This window comes from Dama dama, chromosome 12 (assembly GCF_033118175.1).
Source record: "Dama dama isolate Ldn47 chromosome 12, ASM3311817v1, whole genome shotgun sequence".
Classification (NCBI taxonomy): domain Eukaryota; kingdom Metazoa; phylum Chordata; class Mammalia; order Artiodactyla; family Cervidae; genus Dama; species Dama dama.
In genome coordinates this window covers 79,772,184-79,790,979 of record NC_083692.1, presented here as the reverse complement: position 1 = coordinate 79,790,979, position 18,796 = coordinate 79,772,184, and the positions used below count along the sequence as shown (strand labels likewise).

The 18,796-nt window shown below is 47.0% G+C and overlaps 2 protein-coding genes across 8 annotated transcripts in view; one reads left to right on the top strand and one right to left on the bottom strand.

The window, feature by feature from the left end:
• Positions 1-1,127: 1,127 nt before the first annotated feature.
• Positions 1,128-7,011, bottom strand: MRPL52 (mitochondrial ribosomal protein L52). Of its 4 annotated transcripts, none has more exons than XM_061157775.1 (5): positions 4,666-5,441; positions 4,501-4,558; positions 4,357-4,424; positions 1,673-1,737; positions 1,128-1,307 (listed from the first exon to the last, which is right to left on the bottom strand). In XM_061157775.1, the coding sequence occupies exons 1-5, from the start codon at positions 4,769-4,771 to the stop codon at positions 1,155-1,157; spliced, it is 450 nt and encodes a 149-aa protein (XP_061013758.1). In that variant the 5' UTR covers positions 4,772-5,441; the 3' UTR covers positions 1,128-1,154. The 4 variants fall into 4 exon arrangements, with proteins under 4 accessions (XP_061013758.1, XP_061013756.1, XP_061013759.1 ...); XM_061157773.1 differs by having other exon boundaries at positions 4,501-4,561; positions 4,666-5,429; XM_061157776.1 differs by having other exon boundaries at positions 1,198-1,307; positions 1,666-1,737; positions 4,666-6,020.
• Positions 7,012-10,265: 3,254 nt separating this feature from the next.
• Positions 10,266-18,796, top strand: part of SLC7A7 (solute carrier family 7 member 7) — a 33,620-nt gene continuing 25,089 nt past the window's right edge. Inside the window, exons 1-3 of one of the 4 annotated variants that reach the window (XM_061157749.1) lie at positions 10,266-10,486; positions 12,558-12,669; positions 16,708-17,250. In XM_061157749.1, the coding sequence (XP_061013732.1) occupies positions 16,752-17,250 (499 nt within the window). In that variant the 5' untranslated portion in view covers positions 10,266-10,486; positions 12,558-12,669; positions 16,708-16,751. Of the gene's footprint in view, positions 10,487-12,557; positions 12,670-15,493; positions 15,652-15,694; positions 16,171-16,255; positions 16,354-16,707; positions 17,251-18,796 lie in introns of those variants that run through there. The other 3 variants (XM_061157750.1, XM_061157748.1, XM_061157751.1) reach the window with 3 other exon arrangements.

The window sequence follows — 18,796 nt, the reverse complement described above, 5'->3', positions numbered from 1 at the left end:
CTAGACTCTGAGAACAAAAGATGGAGGTATGCAGAGAAGGGGGAGGGCCGGCCAGGGCAGGCAGTGGGAAAGGGAGACAGATAAGAGGTTGAGGCCTAGATCTGGAAAAGCAACACAACAGAAGCAGGAAAAGTGTGGGAGACAGAAAAGTCGACCATCAGCAAAAGTTAAGATCCAAGAATTGCACTGGTCAGCCAGAGAGGAAGGAGGTAGTGGGGAGTGGGAGTGAAGAGAGGAGGGAAAACAAGGAAAGGAATAAAGGAGGCTGGACAGAAATTATTTCAGGTAGAAAGTTCCATAAATCCTAGAGATCCAGGAACTACCACATTTTGCAGCAGGAAAATGGAAAAGTCCAGTACTCTGTACTGTAATGGGTCCTTTTCCTCTCAGAATCCATGGGAGGAGCCATGACCAATAAAAGGAAATGTTTCCCGAGGCCTGTGCAGCTAAGGGACTTATGGAAGTACATGGTGACCACTGGGTGCCCATTACAACAGTGACTGTTTGGGGGCTGAGCACCTCAGGGCTCCCCTACACAAACGGAAGTCAGGAAATCTGGACCTCTCTCCAACCAACCTCTGGAATTCAGTCAGAACCACAGAAACCTCAGGATCGAACTCTTCAGCAGAACATGCAACACCCGCGTTGGCTCTCATGTCCGCCTTCCCAGTGGGAGTATCCTCTAGGGCCATCTATCTGAAGTGTAGGAAAACTGATACTGTTTTCTTGCCAAAAAGGAGATCTCAGCTAGAAAGCCTTTTTCATCAAAATATTTATGAAATGCGTAACTGCATGTGGCCTCAACTGTGTATGGGCTATTAAAGGCTTGAGTGCCGGGCTAAAACCAGGAAAACTGTTACCCCCTTTTTCATGTTTGCAGAGCAGCTACCACTGCTCATAGTTGGGCCAGTCCTATGGCTTGTAAAAGAGGGAGTAAATACTCCAGAGTAAGATTCTGCTGAATTGGGATGGAGCTGGCGGTGAGGGGACTGAGTCAACCCTTCCAGGCAGTGGTTTTACAGCCCGTTCTTCTTGGTGTCCATCCTTTTGCCCTGATGGGGAACATAAGGCTTTCTTCTGGAAGGGATGACACATCCAGGTAATAGAAAAGAAAGCCAGAGACAGGCTTGGGAAGGGAGACTGGAGTTGCTTTTTTATTGACTTGGTCGTGGGTTTTGCAGTAGAGCCCCTTTGGGTTTAAGAGCATTCTGCTGCTTCCTTTTTTCTTCCTGCAACTTCTCCTGCTGTCTGAGCTGCCATGCCTGTAATCCAGCATCCATTTCCTGTGACAGCAGTACAACTCGTCTCTGAAACAGACAGGAAAACAGTGTGGATAACATCTGGGGCTTGAGCTCTGCACCATATATCCTTTCATTCACAGATCAAAGTCAGGTTTCAGCTGGAAAGTGACACCACTGCCTGGGGAAGGGGTGGAACCAGGTCCTGGGCTGGCAAGCAGGAGGAAGGAAGCAAAATGGGTGTCTACCATTGGTTTTTGCCCTAGGAGTGCCCCAGTCTATTCTCCCTTCTCACAGTACTGTTAAAACCTTCAGTGGCTAAAACCTCCAAGTGAGGGGTACATGTCAGCTTAGGTGCCAACTCAGGACAAATTACAATTTAAATGTTCTCCCGCCAGTTACAGTTTGTTCTGGCTGGAGAGCTAGCCACTTACCGCAAACTTTTCCCTTTGGGCTTTTCTTCGAAGCTGGCCTTTCATTGGAGGAGCAGGGCGGCCATCTGCAGATAGAAGTGAAAGGAGAGGCAAGTGTTATAGAGTCTACAATACCCTGGCCAAGTGGCTGTGACAGCAAAAGAGGGGAGAACCAATCTCAAGCTCCTCTCTTCTATTTCGTACCCATTGTAGCTTCATTCCCCTAGAACACTTCCTTCATCTTCAATGGTGAAGTGTGCCAGAACCACCAAGAATAAGCTCCTAGTCATGTTCCTACTCTACTCTACTCACCCCTCCTTAGCCTAGAATTCAAGGTCCTTTGCGATGCTGAATCTCGCGATGCTGAATCTCCTGTTTTATCTTCAGAAACCCTCCACTCAAGCAATCTGATTACTGTTCTACTCACCACTGAGTCCTTGCTGAATTCTATCTCACTCTATAATGAAATATCCTCTTTTCCTTTCCTTCCAGCCAAATTCTCATTCTTAGGCCTACCTCCAGCCCTACTTGTCCCAGAAACCCTTCTCTAACCTCTTCAACTTTGTCACTCTCTTCTGAAAGAAATGCATCTCCATCATTTAATATTTATCTATTTCGGGACATTTAAGGGCTTCCCTGTAGCTCAGACAGTAAAGAATCTGCCTGCAATGCAAGAGACCTGGGTTTGACCCCTGGCTCAGGAAGATACCCTGGAGAAGGAAATGGCAATCCACTCCAGTATCCTTGCCTGGAGAATTCCATGGACAAAGGAACCTACTACTTGGGGACATTTACTGTACTACTGATTATTTTTAGTCTTATTTAGCTATCTCAAATTCTTGTGGAAAGAGACAGAGCATTGAAATATTAATTAATCTTTAAAATGTCATGCTTTGTTTTTCCAGCTAAGACTTTAAGTTCCTTGGGATCAAGGACTATATCTCTTACTTTTACTGTAATATATATAGTGTAGGCACATAATAAAAATCTCATAACCATCTGCTGACTTGCTGGAAAAAAGAAAGATGCAGTATCTTGATCTCAAGTAGTTTATAATGGAGATTAAAAGGATACTTTCTACAAAGAAATTGAAAACTCTGCCAAAGTTTGAAGGCAAGACAAATAAGAGATATTATTCATCAAGAAAGGGAACCAATACTGTGTACATCAGGTGTTTTACATTGGATGTTTCATTTTCTCCTTACAAGAACCATCTGAGATACATATCCTTTTACAGAAGTGGAAACTGAGAGATATAATTAACTTGTCCAAGACCATAAAGTTAGCAAGTAGAGAAGGAAGTCTGGATTAAGAATCAATTCTAGGACTTTCCTGGTGGTCCAGTGGTTAAGAATCCAATTTCCAATGCAGGGGACACGCTGTGGGGCAACTAAGCCTGTGCTGTGCCACAAAAGCAGCTAAGATCCCACATGTCTTGAGGCCAAAAAACAAAAACAAAAAAAACCAAACCTGGCAAGACATAAAAAAACAGAAACAATATTGTAACAAACTCAATAAAGACTTTAAAAATGGTTTGCATTAAAAAAAAAAAAAAAAACTAAAAAAAATTAACTCCAGAGTCCTTCCAATATTTCAAGAAAGCCTAGACTTCCTACAGTAAATAACAAGCAGAAAAAAATCTTCCCCATCCTCTTCAGCCACCACATATCTGATTAACCAGGTTTATACCCCTATAAATGGCAACCCTCTCCAGGACTCTTGCCTGGAGAATTCCAAGGACAGGAGCCTGGCGGACTAGAGTCCACGGGATTGCAGAGTGATACACGACTGTGCGACTGACTTTCACTATTTTTTTTCATACTCCTATAAACTATACTTCCTGCTGTTGAAGGGGGCCTGGTCTCTGCCCAGTTCTAGTCTTGGCTTTGCTATTACCGAGCTGTGTGCTCTCAGACAATTTACTTCTTTAGGCCTCAATTTTCCCACTTCTGAACTGGAGTTCCAATGGAGTGGGGAGTGGCTTCAGCTTTTCTAAAGTCCTTCTTTTTAAGGCTTTTTTTTTTTTTAAAGAAAAACTTTTTTCAAAGGGAACCCACCACCTCTGTCCTCACTCTTCTAAGCCTCTCTCAGAGGATCATTTAGGCAGCCTTTCAAAAAGCTCTCCCTGCATTTGGTAACAAACTCTCAACAATGTACTCCCCACACAGAAGGGCAGTTCTCTGTAACTTTTAAAAAATGTTTATTATTTAGTTGACTGTACCAGGTCTTAGTTGTGGGTGGCCTGCGGCATCTGAGCTGCTGCAAGCAAACTCTCAGTTGTGGCACGTGGGATCTAGTTCCCCGATCAGATGGAACCCAGGCTCCGTGCACTGGGAGCAGGGAGTCGTAGCCACTGAACCAACAGTGAAGTCCCCTTCTTAACTCTGAGAAAATCACGTCCCTCTTTGACAACACAAAGTCTTGTCTCTCCCCGGTGACCCCCTAAATCAGAATTATTTTCTGCTTATCCTCACAAGCCAAGAGATTCCGTCCAGCTTTACTTTCCACAGGTGTAGTTTAATTCACAAAGTAAACAACAGGGTTTCTTCCCTCCCAACTACAAATATAAAGTTCAGTGAGTTGTCCGCTCAGACACACCTCCACTTTGACACTCCTTCCCCCCACTCCCCTCTCCGCTACGTCCAGGGGCGTTCCCTCAGGGTGATAATCTCCGAAGTGGAGTTAACAATCTGATCAGCGCTCACCCGCGTACGACCAGTCTGGGAGCTCCGTAAGGGGCCCGTAGCCGGAGGGGTTGGCAGCAAGGCCCTGCCTGGGTGGAGAAAAACAGTTCGGTAAGGACTCAGGCCAACTTCTGGCCCCCCAGTTTCTTCCAGATGGGCACTCACCGGAGTCGCCACTGGCTGCCTGCCCGAGCCGCGGCGCCGCAGTGCAGTCTCCGGACACCTGCTGGGAAAACGGGGCAGAGCTGGGAGACAGGCCGCACAGCCAGCCCAGGGATCCGGGGCCCACCCCGACAAACTCCGGAGCCCACCGAACTCACACCCACTTACTAGAGAGCAGTATACCCAAAGCAGCCATGCTGAGGCGCAGGAGCCGGAAGTAGGCGTGGCCTCGCTGGCCACGCGCGACGCTGCGCGGGAAGCAGGAAGTCGCCATCTTTAATCTGGTTTTTAAACACGGGCCCCGCCATCTTGGCTCATCGTACGGAAAAGAGGGGAAAACTGCTTCCAGGGTGTTTTGGGGGAGAGCGGTTGTTCTGAGTATGTGTTCTTAGTGTTGGGTACAACTTTGTGGAAGTCGCGTCCTCTCAGACGAAACCGTTCTGAACTGTCTCCCCACAGCCTTCTATCTCCTAGCCGCGGTCACTAGTTCTTTGAAATTTATCTCAGTTGAGTAACATACACGTGACCTCATTCTGTCTTCTAGCATCACTGTAACATGTTTTCCTCAGCCGGAGTGAAATCTACAGTGAATCAAAATTAGGGTTTCAGTTCTCACTCATTTATCAAAGTTGAAGAGCTTACATGTGAGGAGCACTGTAGTCAGTGTGGAGAGCAAAGCAAAGGTCCCTATTCGGATACAGCTCCCAGTCTAGAGAAAGAGGACAGTAATCATACACATTACAGTAATATTATAGCTGAGATGAGTACTGGGAAGGGAAGTAGGTGTTGCTTGTAAGCATATCATGAAAACTTGATCTGGAGTATAGTGTAAAAGAAGGCTTTCTTGAGGAAGCCGAATTGGAGCTAAGCCCTGATTCCATTTTATAAAGCTACCACCGCACATTGTGTACTATCCATGGGAAAGCCTTGTGAGGCAGGTACTAGTAAGTAGCAAACCCAGATCCTGTGGCTTCCTCCCTTTTTTTTTTTTTTATCTTAAATCATTTACAGACATACTTTTATTGTGCTTTGCAAGTACTGCATTTTTTACGAATTGAAGGTTTGTAGCAACGTTGCATAGAACGTCTTATCAGTGCCAGATTTTTCAAAGAGCATTTATTCACTTCGTGCCTCTGTGTCATATTTTGGTAATTCTTGAGATAGTTCAGGCTTTGGCATTACTGTTAAGGTGAACTGTGATCAGTGATCTTTGATGTTACTCTTGTAATTGTTTTGACATTTTTTAGCACTTTTTCAGTTAAACTTTTTTTTTTAAAGACATAATGATAGGCAGAGAGTGATGGACAGAGAAGCCTGGAGTGCTGTAGTTCATGGAGTTGCAAAGAGTCAGACATGACTGAAAAATAACAACAAATGCTAGTCACACTTAATAGACCATAATGTAGTGTAAACGTAATGTTACATGTACTGGGAGACTAAAAAATTCATGTGATTCTTTATTGTGATATTTCTTTTATTATGGTGGTCTGAAACTGAACCTGAACTATCTTACCCTGTACTATCTTTGCCTGTACTTACCCTGGGGAAGTCATTTATCTTTAACTTCATTGACAAAAAAGCTGAATATATCACATTTATAAAAACATTTTAAAAATGATAACGTAAGTGAAAGTGCTATAAAAATGGTGAAGCTTTTACAGAAGTGTCCATTACTCTTGTGCCAGGCTAGACACTTAAATACATGCTGACCAGGGAAACCTGAGGGAGTGGTGTAATGGTCTATCTGGAAGTTTATCATTTCCTTCTGCAAGACTGGGAAGTTTTTCCACAGGAGGTGGCTCTGAACTGCACTTTGAAAGAGGGGAAGGGTGGATCCTGGTTTAAGGAGTAAAAGGCGGCTGTTTGGATAACAATAAGAATGGTATAGGGGAGGGCTGAACTAGAAAAAAAGATGAGAATGAAACAACCTTGGCTATAAGCCAATGGATGGACCCAAAAACTTAGCAAGGGAAGTAAGACCATAGAGTACCGTTACCATTTTACATTCATACACTTAATTTTCAGTTATCAAAACACTTCTGTATAAATGATATAAACACTTCTATTGAAATTTTCATAATAAACCTATAAAGTAGATAAGACAGAGCAGGAAGCAGTCACTATGGAGATTGCTTGTAATTTTCAGAGATCAGGAAATTGAAGCAAAATGTGGCTGTGGATTTATTTTACAGTTGGAACAATGACTGAGTAACACCTTTCCCAAGCCAGCCTACATGTGTCATTGGCTGGTTCTGAGAGGCAGCTGAGGCAGACAGCACTGAAATCCCATCACATAATTTACAGTTGGACAATCAAGTAATAGAAACCAAGGACTGGAAAAATAAAGTCGGTGTTAACATTCAAGATTCATAGGAAAGCAGGCTGGCACTACCATCAACACTATATAAAGAAGTTAAACCAGCAATACTCCTGTCTTCTAGTAACTCATACACTATGGGTACAAAATCATAGAAAAGGCCACATGCATTAAGGTGAACTAATAATGTAGATGATAATTTCTCCAAAGACATACAGATAGCTGATACACACATGAAGAGATGCTCACCATCACTCATTAGAGAAATGCAAATCAAAACTACAATGATAAATCATCTCACACTAGACAGAATTGCCATAATCAAAAAATCCACAAACAATAAGTCCTGGAGAATGTGTGGAGAAAAGGGAACCCTCCTGCACTGCTGATGGGAATGTAAATTGATACAGTCACTATGGAAGACAGTATGGAGATTCCTTAAAAAACTAGGAATAAAACCACCATATGACCCAGCAATGCCACTTCTAGGTATGTACCCTGAAGAAACCAAAACTGGAAAAGACACATGTACCCCAATGTTCATTGCAGCACTATTTACAATAGTTAAGACATAGAAACAACCTAGATGCCCATCGACAGATGAATGGATAAAGAAGTTGTGGTACATATATACAATGGAATATTACTCAGCCATTAAAAGGAACACATTTGAGTCAGTTCTAATGAGGTGGATGAACCTAGAACCTATTATACAGAGTGAAGTAGGTCAGAAAGAGAAAAACAAATATCATATATTAACACATATATATGAATTCTAGATGGATGGTACTGATGAAACTTCTCAGAGCAGCAATGGAGACACAGACATAGAGAACAGACTTATGGACAAGGGTGGGGGGAAAGAGGGAGAGGGTGAGATGAATAGAGTAGTATGGAAGAACATACACTAACAGATGTAAGTAGAAAGTCAATGGAAATTTGTTGTATGACTCAGGGAACTCAAACTGGGGCTCTGTAACAACCTAGAGGGGTGGGAATGGGCAGGAGGTGGGAGAGAGATTCAAGAGGGAGGGGGCATATGTAAACCTGTGGTTAATTCATGTTGATGGATGACATAAATCAATATTGTAAAGAAATCACCAAAGATAAATAAATGTTAGAAAAAAATAATGTAGACAGTATGAACTCCACATGCAAAAGTGAACACATGTACTAGTTTAATAGCTGTGGGAGTCAAGGAGCCAGGGCTGGAGGATTTCAGGGCAGGATGGGAAGCTAAATCTGAAAAACTGGGGAATGCGGGAAGGGAAAGGTCTTTGGAAGGAAGATAAGTTCAGCCTTTGACGTGGTTGGAGTGATGTGGCAGGGGGACAATCTGTGGGTTGTAAATAGCAGGAAATAGGTGTTAGGATTTTGAGAGGGACAGAGAAAGAGAACTCTAGGTGCAGACAGCTAACATCATCGGCATTCTCAGGGACCTTATGGAACACTGTTGCAGGGGGAGGGTTTTGGCACTTGGACAGCACTCTGCAGTGACTTCACCAGACTCTAAGCCACAGGAAAGCGGCTTCATCATCCCCTAACTCAATGTCTTTCAACCTCTGGACTTCATCTGGCAAAGGCTGGAGGTAACAATGGTGAGAAATATCAGGAATCTGAGCTCTATGTCTTTCCCCCCTTAAAGTCCTTTGCCTCTCAAGGGCTTCACACCATGACCTGTATTTGGCGTTAACATTTTGTTTAACCACTGACGTTTTTGTCCAACACGTTTACTCAAATATCGTTCTGTCAGGTCTGTATAGAGTAATTTCTGTACAAGTGCACTGAGAATTTTGGTTCTTTTCAAACTGTTGTGATGAGTAATGATGACTTTGGAGAAAAAACATAAGTAAGGCTGACTCTGGGTGGCTAATTCTACCTCATTTTGCAACCTCTTCCCCTTTCAGCATTGGGTGACTAAATTCTAAATTTGAAGAAGAGCGGAACTATTTGGGAAGTGTCTTGTTTCACATTCCTTCTTAGGACAGCTCAACAAAGATCTAAATCACTTGTCACTCTACGCAAGAACTGTGGGAACTGACAGCTATAAACCACCCACTCACACAATACATAGCTTTGCATATTATTTCCTTATTGCTTATGTAATTTATTGTAACATATTCCTTTTCTTTTCCCATGGTTGTCAAATCCTTGCTCATTCAGTATAGGCTAAATTGTGTGTTAAATGCCCCAGCTTCAATATGGGTAAATTATAACCTCAGGGCTACAATTTTTTTTTTCTTGCCTTGTCCCTGGGAAGTCTCTTAAGCTGTGTGCCTTTCCACCAGACAGGTCTTGAAGGTGGGTGGTTCGTTATGAATCTCTGCAGTGAATCTTTGGCTTTAAAAGATGCCAAAGCTGGACTGTCCATAAAGTATACAAAAGGAAATTGTATTATTTACAAGTCATCTTTTAGTTGTAAAACGTGGTGAAACATTTCCAGATTCCTTTCCTTGAATTAGCCCAGCAACTCCCTTTTATTGGGTTCAGGAAAGGTACGGTGGGGACTCCAGCCTCTGGGGTATCCTCAGCTCGGACATCTTTGGTTACGTGCTGCCTCCTGGCGGCGGCTCTACGGCCTGACACCTTCCAGCCGGGTGGAGACCACTTGCTTTAATTTGGGATCTCGAAGCTGACGCAACAGCTTCCCCGAGGGGGCGGAGAGTTGAGTCGCCCTTCCGGAAGACCCCTCCCCTGGCTCCTAGCGGGAACGTCTCCCTCCCCTCCCCCAAGGGGCTTTGCGGTCCAGAGTCCCTCCGGAGTTTCAGCCGAGAACGTCTCGGGGCTGGAGGCAGGGTTGCCAGGGTTTGGGGCCCTCGCCCAGAGCCCCTCGGGCCCGCGAGCTCGAGCTGGATTGTGGGGGGAGGGAAGAGGAAGCTGAGCGCTCGTGGGGCGGAGGACGCCTCTAAGGGTATCCGCGGTCATTTTCATTGCCCAAGGGCAGCGCAGCTCTGGCTGAGCGAGGACAGGGCAGGGGAGCGGGTTGCGGGGCCTCTCGGTTCTCGAACCTTTGCGATCTTCGACTACACCCACCACAATCTCCCCGCTTCTAGCGCCTCCTGCAGCCCGGGGAGGGGCGGGGGCCGCTTGGCCAGGTGGAGGGAACGAAGGGGTCCAGGTGAGGTGAGGTCCTGGTGCCCCAGCGCAGAGCCCGCCTCGGCCTCCGCAGCCAGATCTGGACATCGGGGGCTAACCGAGCTCTCCAGAGGGCTTTGGGGACGGGCAGTGGCTGGGTCGGGGTTGGGAAGGCGAGACCTTAGGGCTGCAGACACGGAAAGAGGGCCGAAAGCGGGAAGTAACGGGAAACGACGGGGACGACGTCAAGGGGCGGGGCGGAGAGCCAGGCTGGGGGGCAGAGTGGGAGACCGGGGCAAAGGTGAGCGCGGCGCGCCGGCCCGGCGGGGGCGGGGGGGAGGGGCGAGGGGCGCTGCGGGGGCGGGGCTGGGAAAAGAGTTCCCGCTGAAGGAGCTCCTGCAGGGTCCGCTCTGCTCGAGCCCACCTGCATCTGCGTGAACCTGAGCACTCGCCTCACTCCGCCTTCGTCCCCTCTGTCCTTTCACCGCTTCGCCGACGTCGCGCCTTGTTCTCGCCGCGCCCAGACCGGCCACCTGAGCCTGGGTGTGGGACAGCAGCACAGAGCTTCCGATCGATCGCGGAAGGCGCGTTAATGAGGTGCTTTTTGTTTTTATTTTCCCATTGATGAAACAGAAAGTCCCTTTCAAACCATTCTAGGCCTCCCAGTAAAACTGAGAAAACTATACTTTTTCCTTCCCTTCGACCCATTACTATAAAAAAAGGTTGATACCTTTCAAAGTTTCATGGGAGCCAGGCCAGCAGCAGCATAGGAGGGCCTGAAGAGCAAGTGCAAGACATTCCCGGAGCTCAACTTGGAAACCAGTCTAGGAAGAAAGGCATTATTCATTCAGTTATTCTTCCAGCAAACCTTTTTTTGACTGTCTACACGGACCCTGCGCTGGAGATACCGGTGAATGAAGAAGCTCCCGTGGGGCTATGTTCTAGTGGGGGAAGTGACAACAAACTCACTCCGGGTGATAGCTAGTGCCTTTGAAGAAAAGTCAGGCATGGTGAAGGGGATGGAGATTGGCTGAAGGAAGAAGTTACTCCTTCAGAGACTCCTCAGGGAAGGTCTCTTGAGAGTGGTGTTTAAGCACAGACCTGAATGGAATGAGTGAGACAAGGAGCAATATCATGGGGAAGAATGTTCCAGGCCAAGGGAACAGCAAATGCAGATGCCTTGAGATGTCAGGGCTTCTGTGGCAACAGCAAGGGGGCCAGCGTGGCTGGAGTGAGGGGAGGTGGGTAGGGGCCAGTTCCAACAGGGGCAGCCTTAGGACTGTCTTCCTAGGATTTCCCTCATTTACAACTTGGCCCTGAGTCCAGGGTGGCATTAAAGGGCAGGCCAGCCTGGGTCTAAAGGGGCACTGAATTATCCTGGAGTAATTCAGACTTTTGGAGCCGATGAGCTCTGCTTTCTTTCTCTTGGTGAACTGTAAGTTGGCTACCTTCCACTGACAGAATCCTTGATGACTGTTTACCTAGACCACCTGTCTCTAGAATAATTGTGCAACTTGCAGGTACAGGTATTAATACAAGTTGCCTAAAGGCAGTGGTCACAGCTGGAATTCGGAAAATGCTGCACCTCGCTGTGAAGTGCCACTCCCTGAGACTTGTGCTATTGTCTACATTCAAAATCGTTTGATATGCCTACCAAGAAACTGTCTGCTTCAGAAAACTGCATGTAATGAATTCATGCCTTAAACTCTACTCTTGAATAGAAAGAATGAGGCTTCCAATTTTTATTCTGAGAAAATTGGTATTCCCCCACTTCTGCTAAGTAAACATTCAACAGATATTTAAATAATCTTGGTTTAAGGGGGTGCCAACTCATTAAATTGCCCAGGGTGCCAGGGCTTGCTCTGGTCCACTTGCCTGGCTCTTACCTGGGTTGCCACGTGTCACCTGAACCAGTTGGGGACCTGAGGTGTGAGCAGGTTTGCTTAGTGTTTGGGTGTGTGCATGGCTGTGCCCCCCACAACTGGCCTTCCTCGGCATGTGTTGCCCTACATAGGGATTAAAGTGGCTGAGGCTTTTACAATGAGAGCACAGAGTTCTAATGCCCTAACCATGGATCTTGTGCCCTCCACAGGACCAAAGATAGTATGTGAGTGGGAGTTGAGCAGGGAATGGAATGAGGGGCCAGGGGAGTTGTAAAGTGCATCAACGGGCTTTCCTGGTGGCTCAGTGATAAAGAATCCTGCAAAGCAGGAGACACAGGAGACATGGGTTTGATTCCTGGGTCGGGAAAATCCCCTGGAGGAGGGCATGGCAACCCTCTCCAGTATTCTTGCCTGGAGAATCCAATAGACAGAGGAGCCTGGTGGACTACAGTCCATGGGGTCACAAAGAGTCTGAAGCCACTGAGCATGCACGCATGCAAAGGGCATCGAGAGAGTACCCTAGGTCACTGGGAGAACTTAAGAACTGAGTAAAGGTAGGACAGCCAGGTAGTTCAGGGACTGAGGCGGGTGGGGGAGGAACCGAGGCTCTGGGTTGAGAAGGTGCCTGGAGGCAGGCAGCCGTTGAGGTCCTCAGGGTCTGAACAAGCAGTCCCAGCTCCAACTCGTTCCCTGGCCCCTCCCCACTGCCGGCCAGAGTCACACATGTGTTTTCCTGTTTTCCGTTTCGGTCCCCGGAGTCACCCTCTGCCTTTTCTGCTCCTCAGAGTCAACAGTTACTGGAGCTTGAGCCTTACCCCTTGTTCCCTTTCCCAGCGCCGGCCCCTCTTCCAGAGAGCTGGAAGCTCCTCCTTGCACCTGTCCAAAGGTCTCAGACAGGTAAGTGATGGGATGGGCGGGACAATGGGCAAGAGGGAAAGTGCTTGCGGGAGGAGAATGGAGCGAGTCCTGAAAATTGTTTGTTTCCTAGCCTCAGCCCTCCCCAGTCTCAGCCCTCTGCCATGAGACTTCAGCTCTATGTTAGTGGAAGCCATGGTCATTGAAGTAAATCCTTTCTTGCTTGCTTGTTGCACTTTTTTTTTTTTTTAAGAGACTGTTGTAGTGGAATACAGAAAAACAAATGGAGAACTGGGGAGGGAGGAGCTGAGCTTCCAGCTTGGGGAGATGGAGGGAATTCAGCTGTAGCAGAGTGTGTCTGTTTTCTGTTTCTGTCGTTTGGGGAGCCAGCACAGTCCAGTTGGAGCTAGGATGGCAGGACCTGGTATCTAGGGGAGAAAGTGCCTTCCCACCTCAGCCACCTGAGCTTGACTGAGGAACTGTACGCTGGTTCCTGGAGGAGGTGTGTTTGGGTTTTGCCATTCATGGGAGGAGTCAGGGCAGGGGCTTCACTGGCTGCTGTGCCTGGCGCTGCCTGCTGAGAGCCCTGCTTCTTGTGTTCCCTGAACCCCTGAATCTGAAACTTCTCCTGTTGGATGAGTGTGTTGTCCTGTAATCTCCACTAGGTCCTCAGAGATGTATGTACCTCAGGAACGCTGGTTATCTCCTGAGGTTCTAGACTCTGCAAGATTCTCTTGTAAAGCCTGGGATAAGAGAACATTTCAGGGCAGGTCATGCTGGTCCCAGGCTGCCTGAATGGTTGGAAGCATTACCCTGAGAGCTGGGGTCTTAGGAAGGAATGTGAACCACCAAGGATGGTGCCTTCCTTCCCACAGAGCTGGTGGTGGGCAGTAGTTGAGAAAAGGTGGGGCATCTTTTCCCTCAAGTCAGCCTCCTCTGTCCAGTTTGAGCAGGTTTATTGAAGAGTAGGCTAGGAAGAGGATTCTATTCTTATAGATAAGGCATTTCCTGGTCAGACCACTAGGGTGTGCTGTTTGCTGGAGTGTGAGTTTCACCCCCAGTGGGTGGTGAGGATTTTGGTACTTATCAGATACCACCAACCAGGAACTAAACCCTGCACACGTCACTCCCCACTCACTGTCACGGTTTTCTCTTCTCTCGTCCCCTTCATCCCTTTCCACTATGTCCCATTAGGACACATACCCATCCTTGGTGCCAGGGAATTTGATCTTAAAAAGCCTGGCATGATGATGTGTTTCCGTGTGCTTTGTTTGCGTTAGAAGTGGGCTCCCTAGAAATAGCAGCACTGCCAGGAGGACTTGTAATCACCTCTCATCCCTGCTAAGGGATGAGAAAGGGAAGAAGCAATCAGGAAGGAGATGGACAGGCTTTGTTGGAGTCTTTAGCCTGGACTTCAGGCTGAAGGATGGTGGAGACTTTCTTTTAATCTAATCACATCCTCCTCTAGATAATTCATTAGGGAGCCATCTAAAGTGCTTTCTTGCCTAAGAGGAGGGCTAGAGACTGGGCAGGTCAGAGTGGCTGGGGAGGCTGAAGAGACAGAGCTTGGGCTGTGTTGGCTAGCCTGCCCGCCTACCTTGCTACTTTGGCATCCTGGGAGGTGACTTAGTGTCTGCCTTGTGGGGCTGCTGGCAGAATTAAATGAGATAAGGCATGTAGATGTTCAGCAGTGTGTCTGGCTTAGGTAAGTGCTCGATAAATGACAGTTACTGTTACGGAAGCATTTCGCGGGGAGCTGGGAGAAAAGGACAGTCTTCTGGATGGATTTCAAGATGTTTTTGTGAGGGTGGCTTGGGAGACACGTGATCTCTGGGGAGGCTAACAGCAGAATCAGCTTCCTGAGGGTTAAAAAAAAGTTTAAGGGACTAGATTGGGAGGTTGTAGGGTGGAGATAAGGCCCCCTGGGGCTTTTTCGATCTTAGTTCTCTGATAATTGAATAAGGAAAGTGGGTGGGAAAGGGCTTGAGAAGGGATAGACAGTTGCATTTCAAAATGAACACATTTCTGTTGGTAAAAGAAACCAGGAATACCAAATTTAAGTAGCCTCTAAAAACAGAATTTTTGCTTTCCCCAAAATGCTCAACTTCCTCTGTTTTGGACCTCTCCAGTATAGCTCTGGAGAGGTTCTTTCCAGAATAAAATTCTGGAAATACAATTCTTTCCCCATATTTTTAGGAAATTGGAGTAAACTTGTATTTGGGGAAGGTGTTTGTAGGAATTTATGCAGAGATCCTGGTATGTTTTCTCAAGGATGAAAGGATATGTGAGTGGGGCACAGATGCAGCCAGAGGTTTGAGTCTCATATTTTGATCTTGGAAGCAGCCTGGGCTCAGCCCTCGGGTCATGGCACAAATTTCGGGCAGCCACCGTCACTGTATGTGGGGAAGTGTGCAGAGTTCTCTTAGGACACTTGGTCACGAGTGGGACTGTACTTACACTTCCTCTAATCTGCATGTGAACAAACCCCTGTTACAACGTGCCGCGTTCCTGCCTTTCTAGTGGTGGGGTGAGAGAAGGGGGGCTAAGGTGGGGCCTGGAGGACAGGGAGAGAGGGCTGTGCCTTCCTTCTCGGCTGCAGCCCTGTCCTCAGCTGATGTGCTCGGGGTTGGGCGGGGCGGGGGGGAACTTCCCTGGGGTTGCAGAAACTGCACTCAGCTGACCATGGGTCCTTTCTTCTGGGCCCCCAGTCCTGGAGCAGAGCTGACAAAGGAGATTCCTGAGAGCGCCTTCTTATCGCAGAAACTGCTGAGCCAAGAGCTCCTAGCCTTCCTCTTGTAGTGAAAGAAGTGAAAGGCCAGTGAACCTTGGACCCAGACAGTTGCTTAACACCCCTCCCTCTTCCTCCCCCCTCCCTTCTTGACTTCTTGATTTGACTTAAATCCACAAGCATTTGCCTAGCCTTTCCTTTTACTGAAACTCAGGAGGGATCAGACCACAGCTCTCAGAGGCTGGTCTCTGTGTGGCTGGCTGCTGCCGGCGCCCTGCTTCCTTCAGGGCTGGGGAGTGAGTGTGCTTCCCCGCTTCCCCTCAGCCCTGCTCATCTTGCCCAGTCTGCCTTTACTGCTCTGCAGTGTCCAGTCGCTTCCTTTCCTGAGTGCCTCTAGCCCTAGGATCTGTCCACTTGCTTGGCCGGCCTGGCCTGTCTTCCTTCTAGCTTTTCCTGCTCTGCGATGCCCGGCATTTGCTACCCCTTCAGCTGTTTCCTTGCCTCGGCTTTGGTGCTGTCTCTGCAGTGGCAACACCTGGGTGGGGGGTGGTCATCAGCCGCCTCCAGTCATCTCTAGTTGGGCTGTACATTTGGAGCACCCATCTCTCATCCGTACCTTTTTTGGGTGATGCAACTATGCAGGGATTTGATGGCTAGAGGCCTGCAGTACTAGGGGCTGTGGTATCTGGGAAAGGAAAAGCATGGAAAAGAGAAGGGCCTGTCTTCTTTCTGGATGGGGCTGGGCTGCTTGGCCTTGGCTGGGGCTGAAGAGTTCAGCTGTTGTTATGGGATGCTCCCTGAGCAGGGGCATGGCTGTGAGTTTCCAGAGAAAGGGATCGCTGAAGCTTTTGGGTTTGCCAGAGCCAGGTCCTTGGGTGAAAAGGGCGATGTTGTGTTGAGAACCCACAGGTTAGCTGCTTGCAAGTTTGGTTTCCAAGGTTGCATCTCATCACGTGACAGATGAGGCTGAAATTGGAGGGAAGACAGACTTTTAGGGGGTAAGGCTGAAACACAGGCTTACGTCCTGATAGTGACACCTGGGAACTGCCAAACTGCTTGTCTTCCTGTCTCCAGTGAGCTCAGATAGAACCAGAATTTAGTTTTCTATTTTGTAAATCAGGTGGGAAGTGCCGGCCTAATGATGAGAAAAATGTTTTCTCTCTGAGAAATGAGTGCCTTTCTTTTAAGATTCAAGTTGGGGACATTTTGATGAGCCAGATGGAGAAGAGATTCCATTCAGAGGCAAAGGGTCTCCAAAATGGTGGACGTGGGTGGATTGCCTATGCTGTTTCTGGGGCGCAGAGTTCTCTGTAATTGCAAACCTGATATATATCTTCATCTTTCTTCCTTAGAGGGCAATGCCAGGAAGCTGGTGAAGGCTTTCTTCTCCTCCACCATGGTTGACGGCGTTAAATATGAAGTGGCCTCCCAGCAGGAGAGGGACGCCACCCCCTTGGCTGATGATGCCAGCCCCAAGCCAGAGCAGGTGCAGCTGAAGAAGGAGATCTCGCTGCTGAATGGCGTGTGCCTGATTGTGGGGAACATGATTGGTTCTGGCATCTTTGTCTCCCCCAAAGGCGTGCTTATCTACAGTGCCTCCTTTGGCCTCTCCCTGGTCATCTGGGCAGTCGGGGGCGTCTTCTCTGTCTTCGGGGCACTGTGTTATGCAGAACTGGGCACCACCATTAAGAAATCTGGGGCCAGCTACGCCTACATCCTTGAGGCCTTTGGGGGACTCCTTGCCTTCATCCGTCTCTGGACCTCGCTCCTCATCATCGAGCCCACTAGCCAGGCCGTCATCGCCATCACCTTTGCCAACTACCTGGTGCAGCCCATCTTCCCAAACTGCTTAGCCCCCTATGCTGCTGCCCGCCTGCTGGCTGCTGCCTGCATCTGTAAGTGGGGCTGGGGCAGGAGGTATGGGGTGGAGCCAGGGGCAGAGGCTGGGGTGTGAGTCAGCTTAGCTGATATGGAACTAGAAAGGAATGCCTCAGGCAAACACTTTTGTTGTTGTTACTGTGTGCGCTAAGTGTGAAAATTCAAGGGCTTCAGTGTCCAAAAAAAAAAAAATCCTTTCTTCCAACTTCTCACTGTAAACATCATTAACAGTCTCTGCCCTTGCTGACCTTTACCTTCAAGAGATGTAGTTCTGTTTTACAAAAATGGGGTTCTAGTACACATATATTTCTACAGTTATTTTTTTCCCAGAATTTATCAGTAGTGTTCTTTTCGACATACAGATCTACTTAAAAAAAAAAAAAAGCTTCCATGTTATTGCATGTTAATTTTAAGGCTATATTGTTTATTTAACTAATCAGGCCTCTGTTAATGGCCATTTCAGTTGATTCCAGTTTTTAAAACTAACACGCCCATGAATATCCTATTGTGTTTGCATGAGTTTTTTGTGGGCTAGATTCTTTTCTTTTTTTAAACTTACTTTATTGAAGTGTAGTTGATTTACAGGGCTGTGTTAATTTCTGCTGTACAATGAAGTGATTCAGTTATACATACCTATACATTCTTTTTTTTTTTTTTAACATTCTTTTTTATATTCATTCCCATTATGGAATATCACAGGATATTGAATATAGTTCCCTGTACTATACAGTAGGACCTTGTTGTTTATCCATTCTATATATGATAGTTGTGTGGGCGCTAAATTGCTTCAGTCATGTCCAACTCTTTGCGACTCCATGGACTATAGCCCACTAGGCTTCTCTGTCCATGGGATTCTCCAAGCAAGAATACTGGAGTGGGTTGCCATGCCCTCCTCCAGGGATTCTTCCCAACCCAGGGGATTGAAACCATATGTCTTACATCTCCTGCATTGGCAGGTGGGTTCTTTCCCACTAATGCCACCTGGGAGCCCATGTATAATTGATGTCTGCTAATCCCAAGCTCTTAGTCCTTCCCTCCTCTCCCCTCTCCCTCTTGGCAAACACAGGTCTTCTCTTTGAGTCTGTTCATTTGTGTCATGTTTTGGGTTTCATATATAAGTGATTCATATGTTATTTGTCTTTGTTTGACTTCACTGTGTATGATAATCTCCAGGTCCATCCATGTTGTGGCAAATGGCATTCTTTCATTCTTTTTTTATGGCTGACTAACATTCCATTGTGTGTATATACCACATCCATTCATCAGTCAATGGACATTTAGGTTGTTTTCATGTCTTGGCAATTGTGAATAGTGCTGCTGTGAACACAGGGCTTTGCGTATCATTTTGAATTACAGTTTTGTCCAGGTATCTGCCAGGAGTGGGATTGCTGGATTATATGGCAACTCTGTTTTTAGTTTTTTTTTTTGAAGAACCTCTGTACTGTTCTCCACAGTGGCTGTACCAGTTTACATTCTTTGTGGGCTAGAGTCTTCTTCTTCTTCTTTTTAAAAAATATTTATTTATTTGGCTGAGCCAGGTCTTAATTGCAGCATGTGGGATCT

What these genes read in the sequence shown, in the direction of transcription:
- MRPL52 (XM_061157773.1), bottom strand. Translation starts at nt 4,771, where the DNA reads ATGGCGACTTCCTGCTTCCCGCGCAGCGTCGCGCGTGGCCAGCGAGGC. An exon ending in TTTGGGTATACTGCTCTCTA is followed by an intron (nt 4,562 to 4,665) that starts GTAAGTGGGTGT and finishes CCGTTTTCCCAG; the next exon opens with CAGGTGTCCGGAGACTGCAC. An exon ending in GGCAGCCAGTGGCGACTCCG is followed by an intron (nt 4,425 to 4,500) that starts GTGAGTGCCCAT and finishes TTCTCCACCCAG; the next exon opens with GCAGGGCCTTGCTGCCAACC.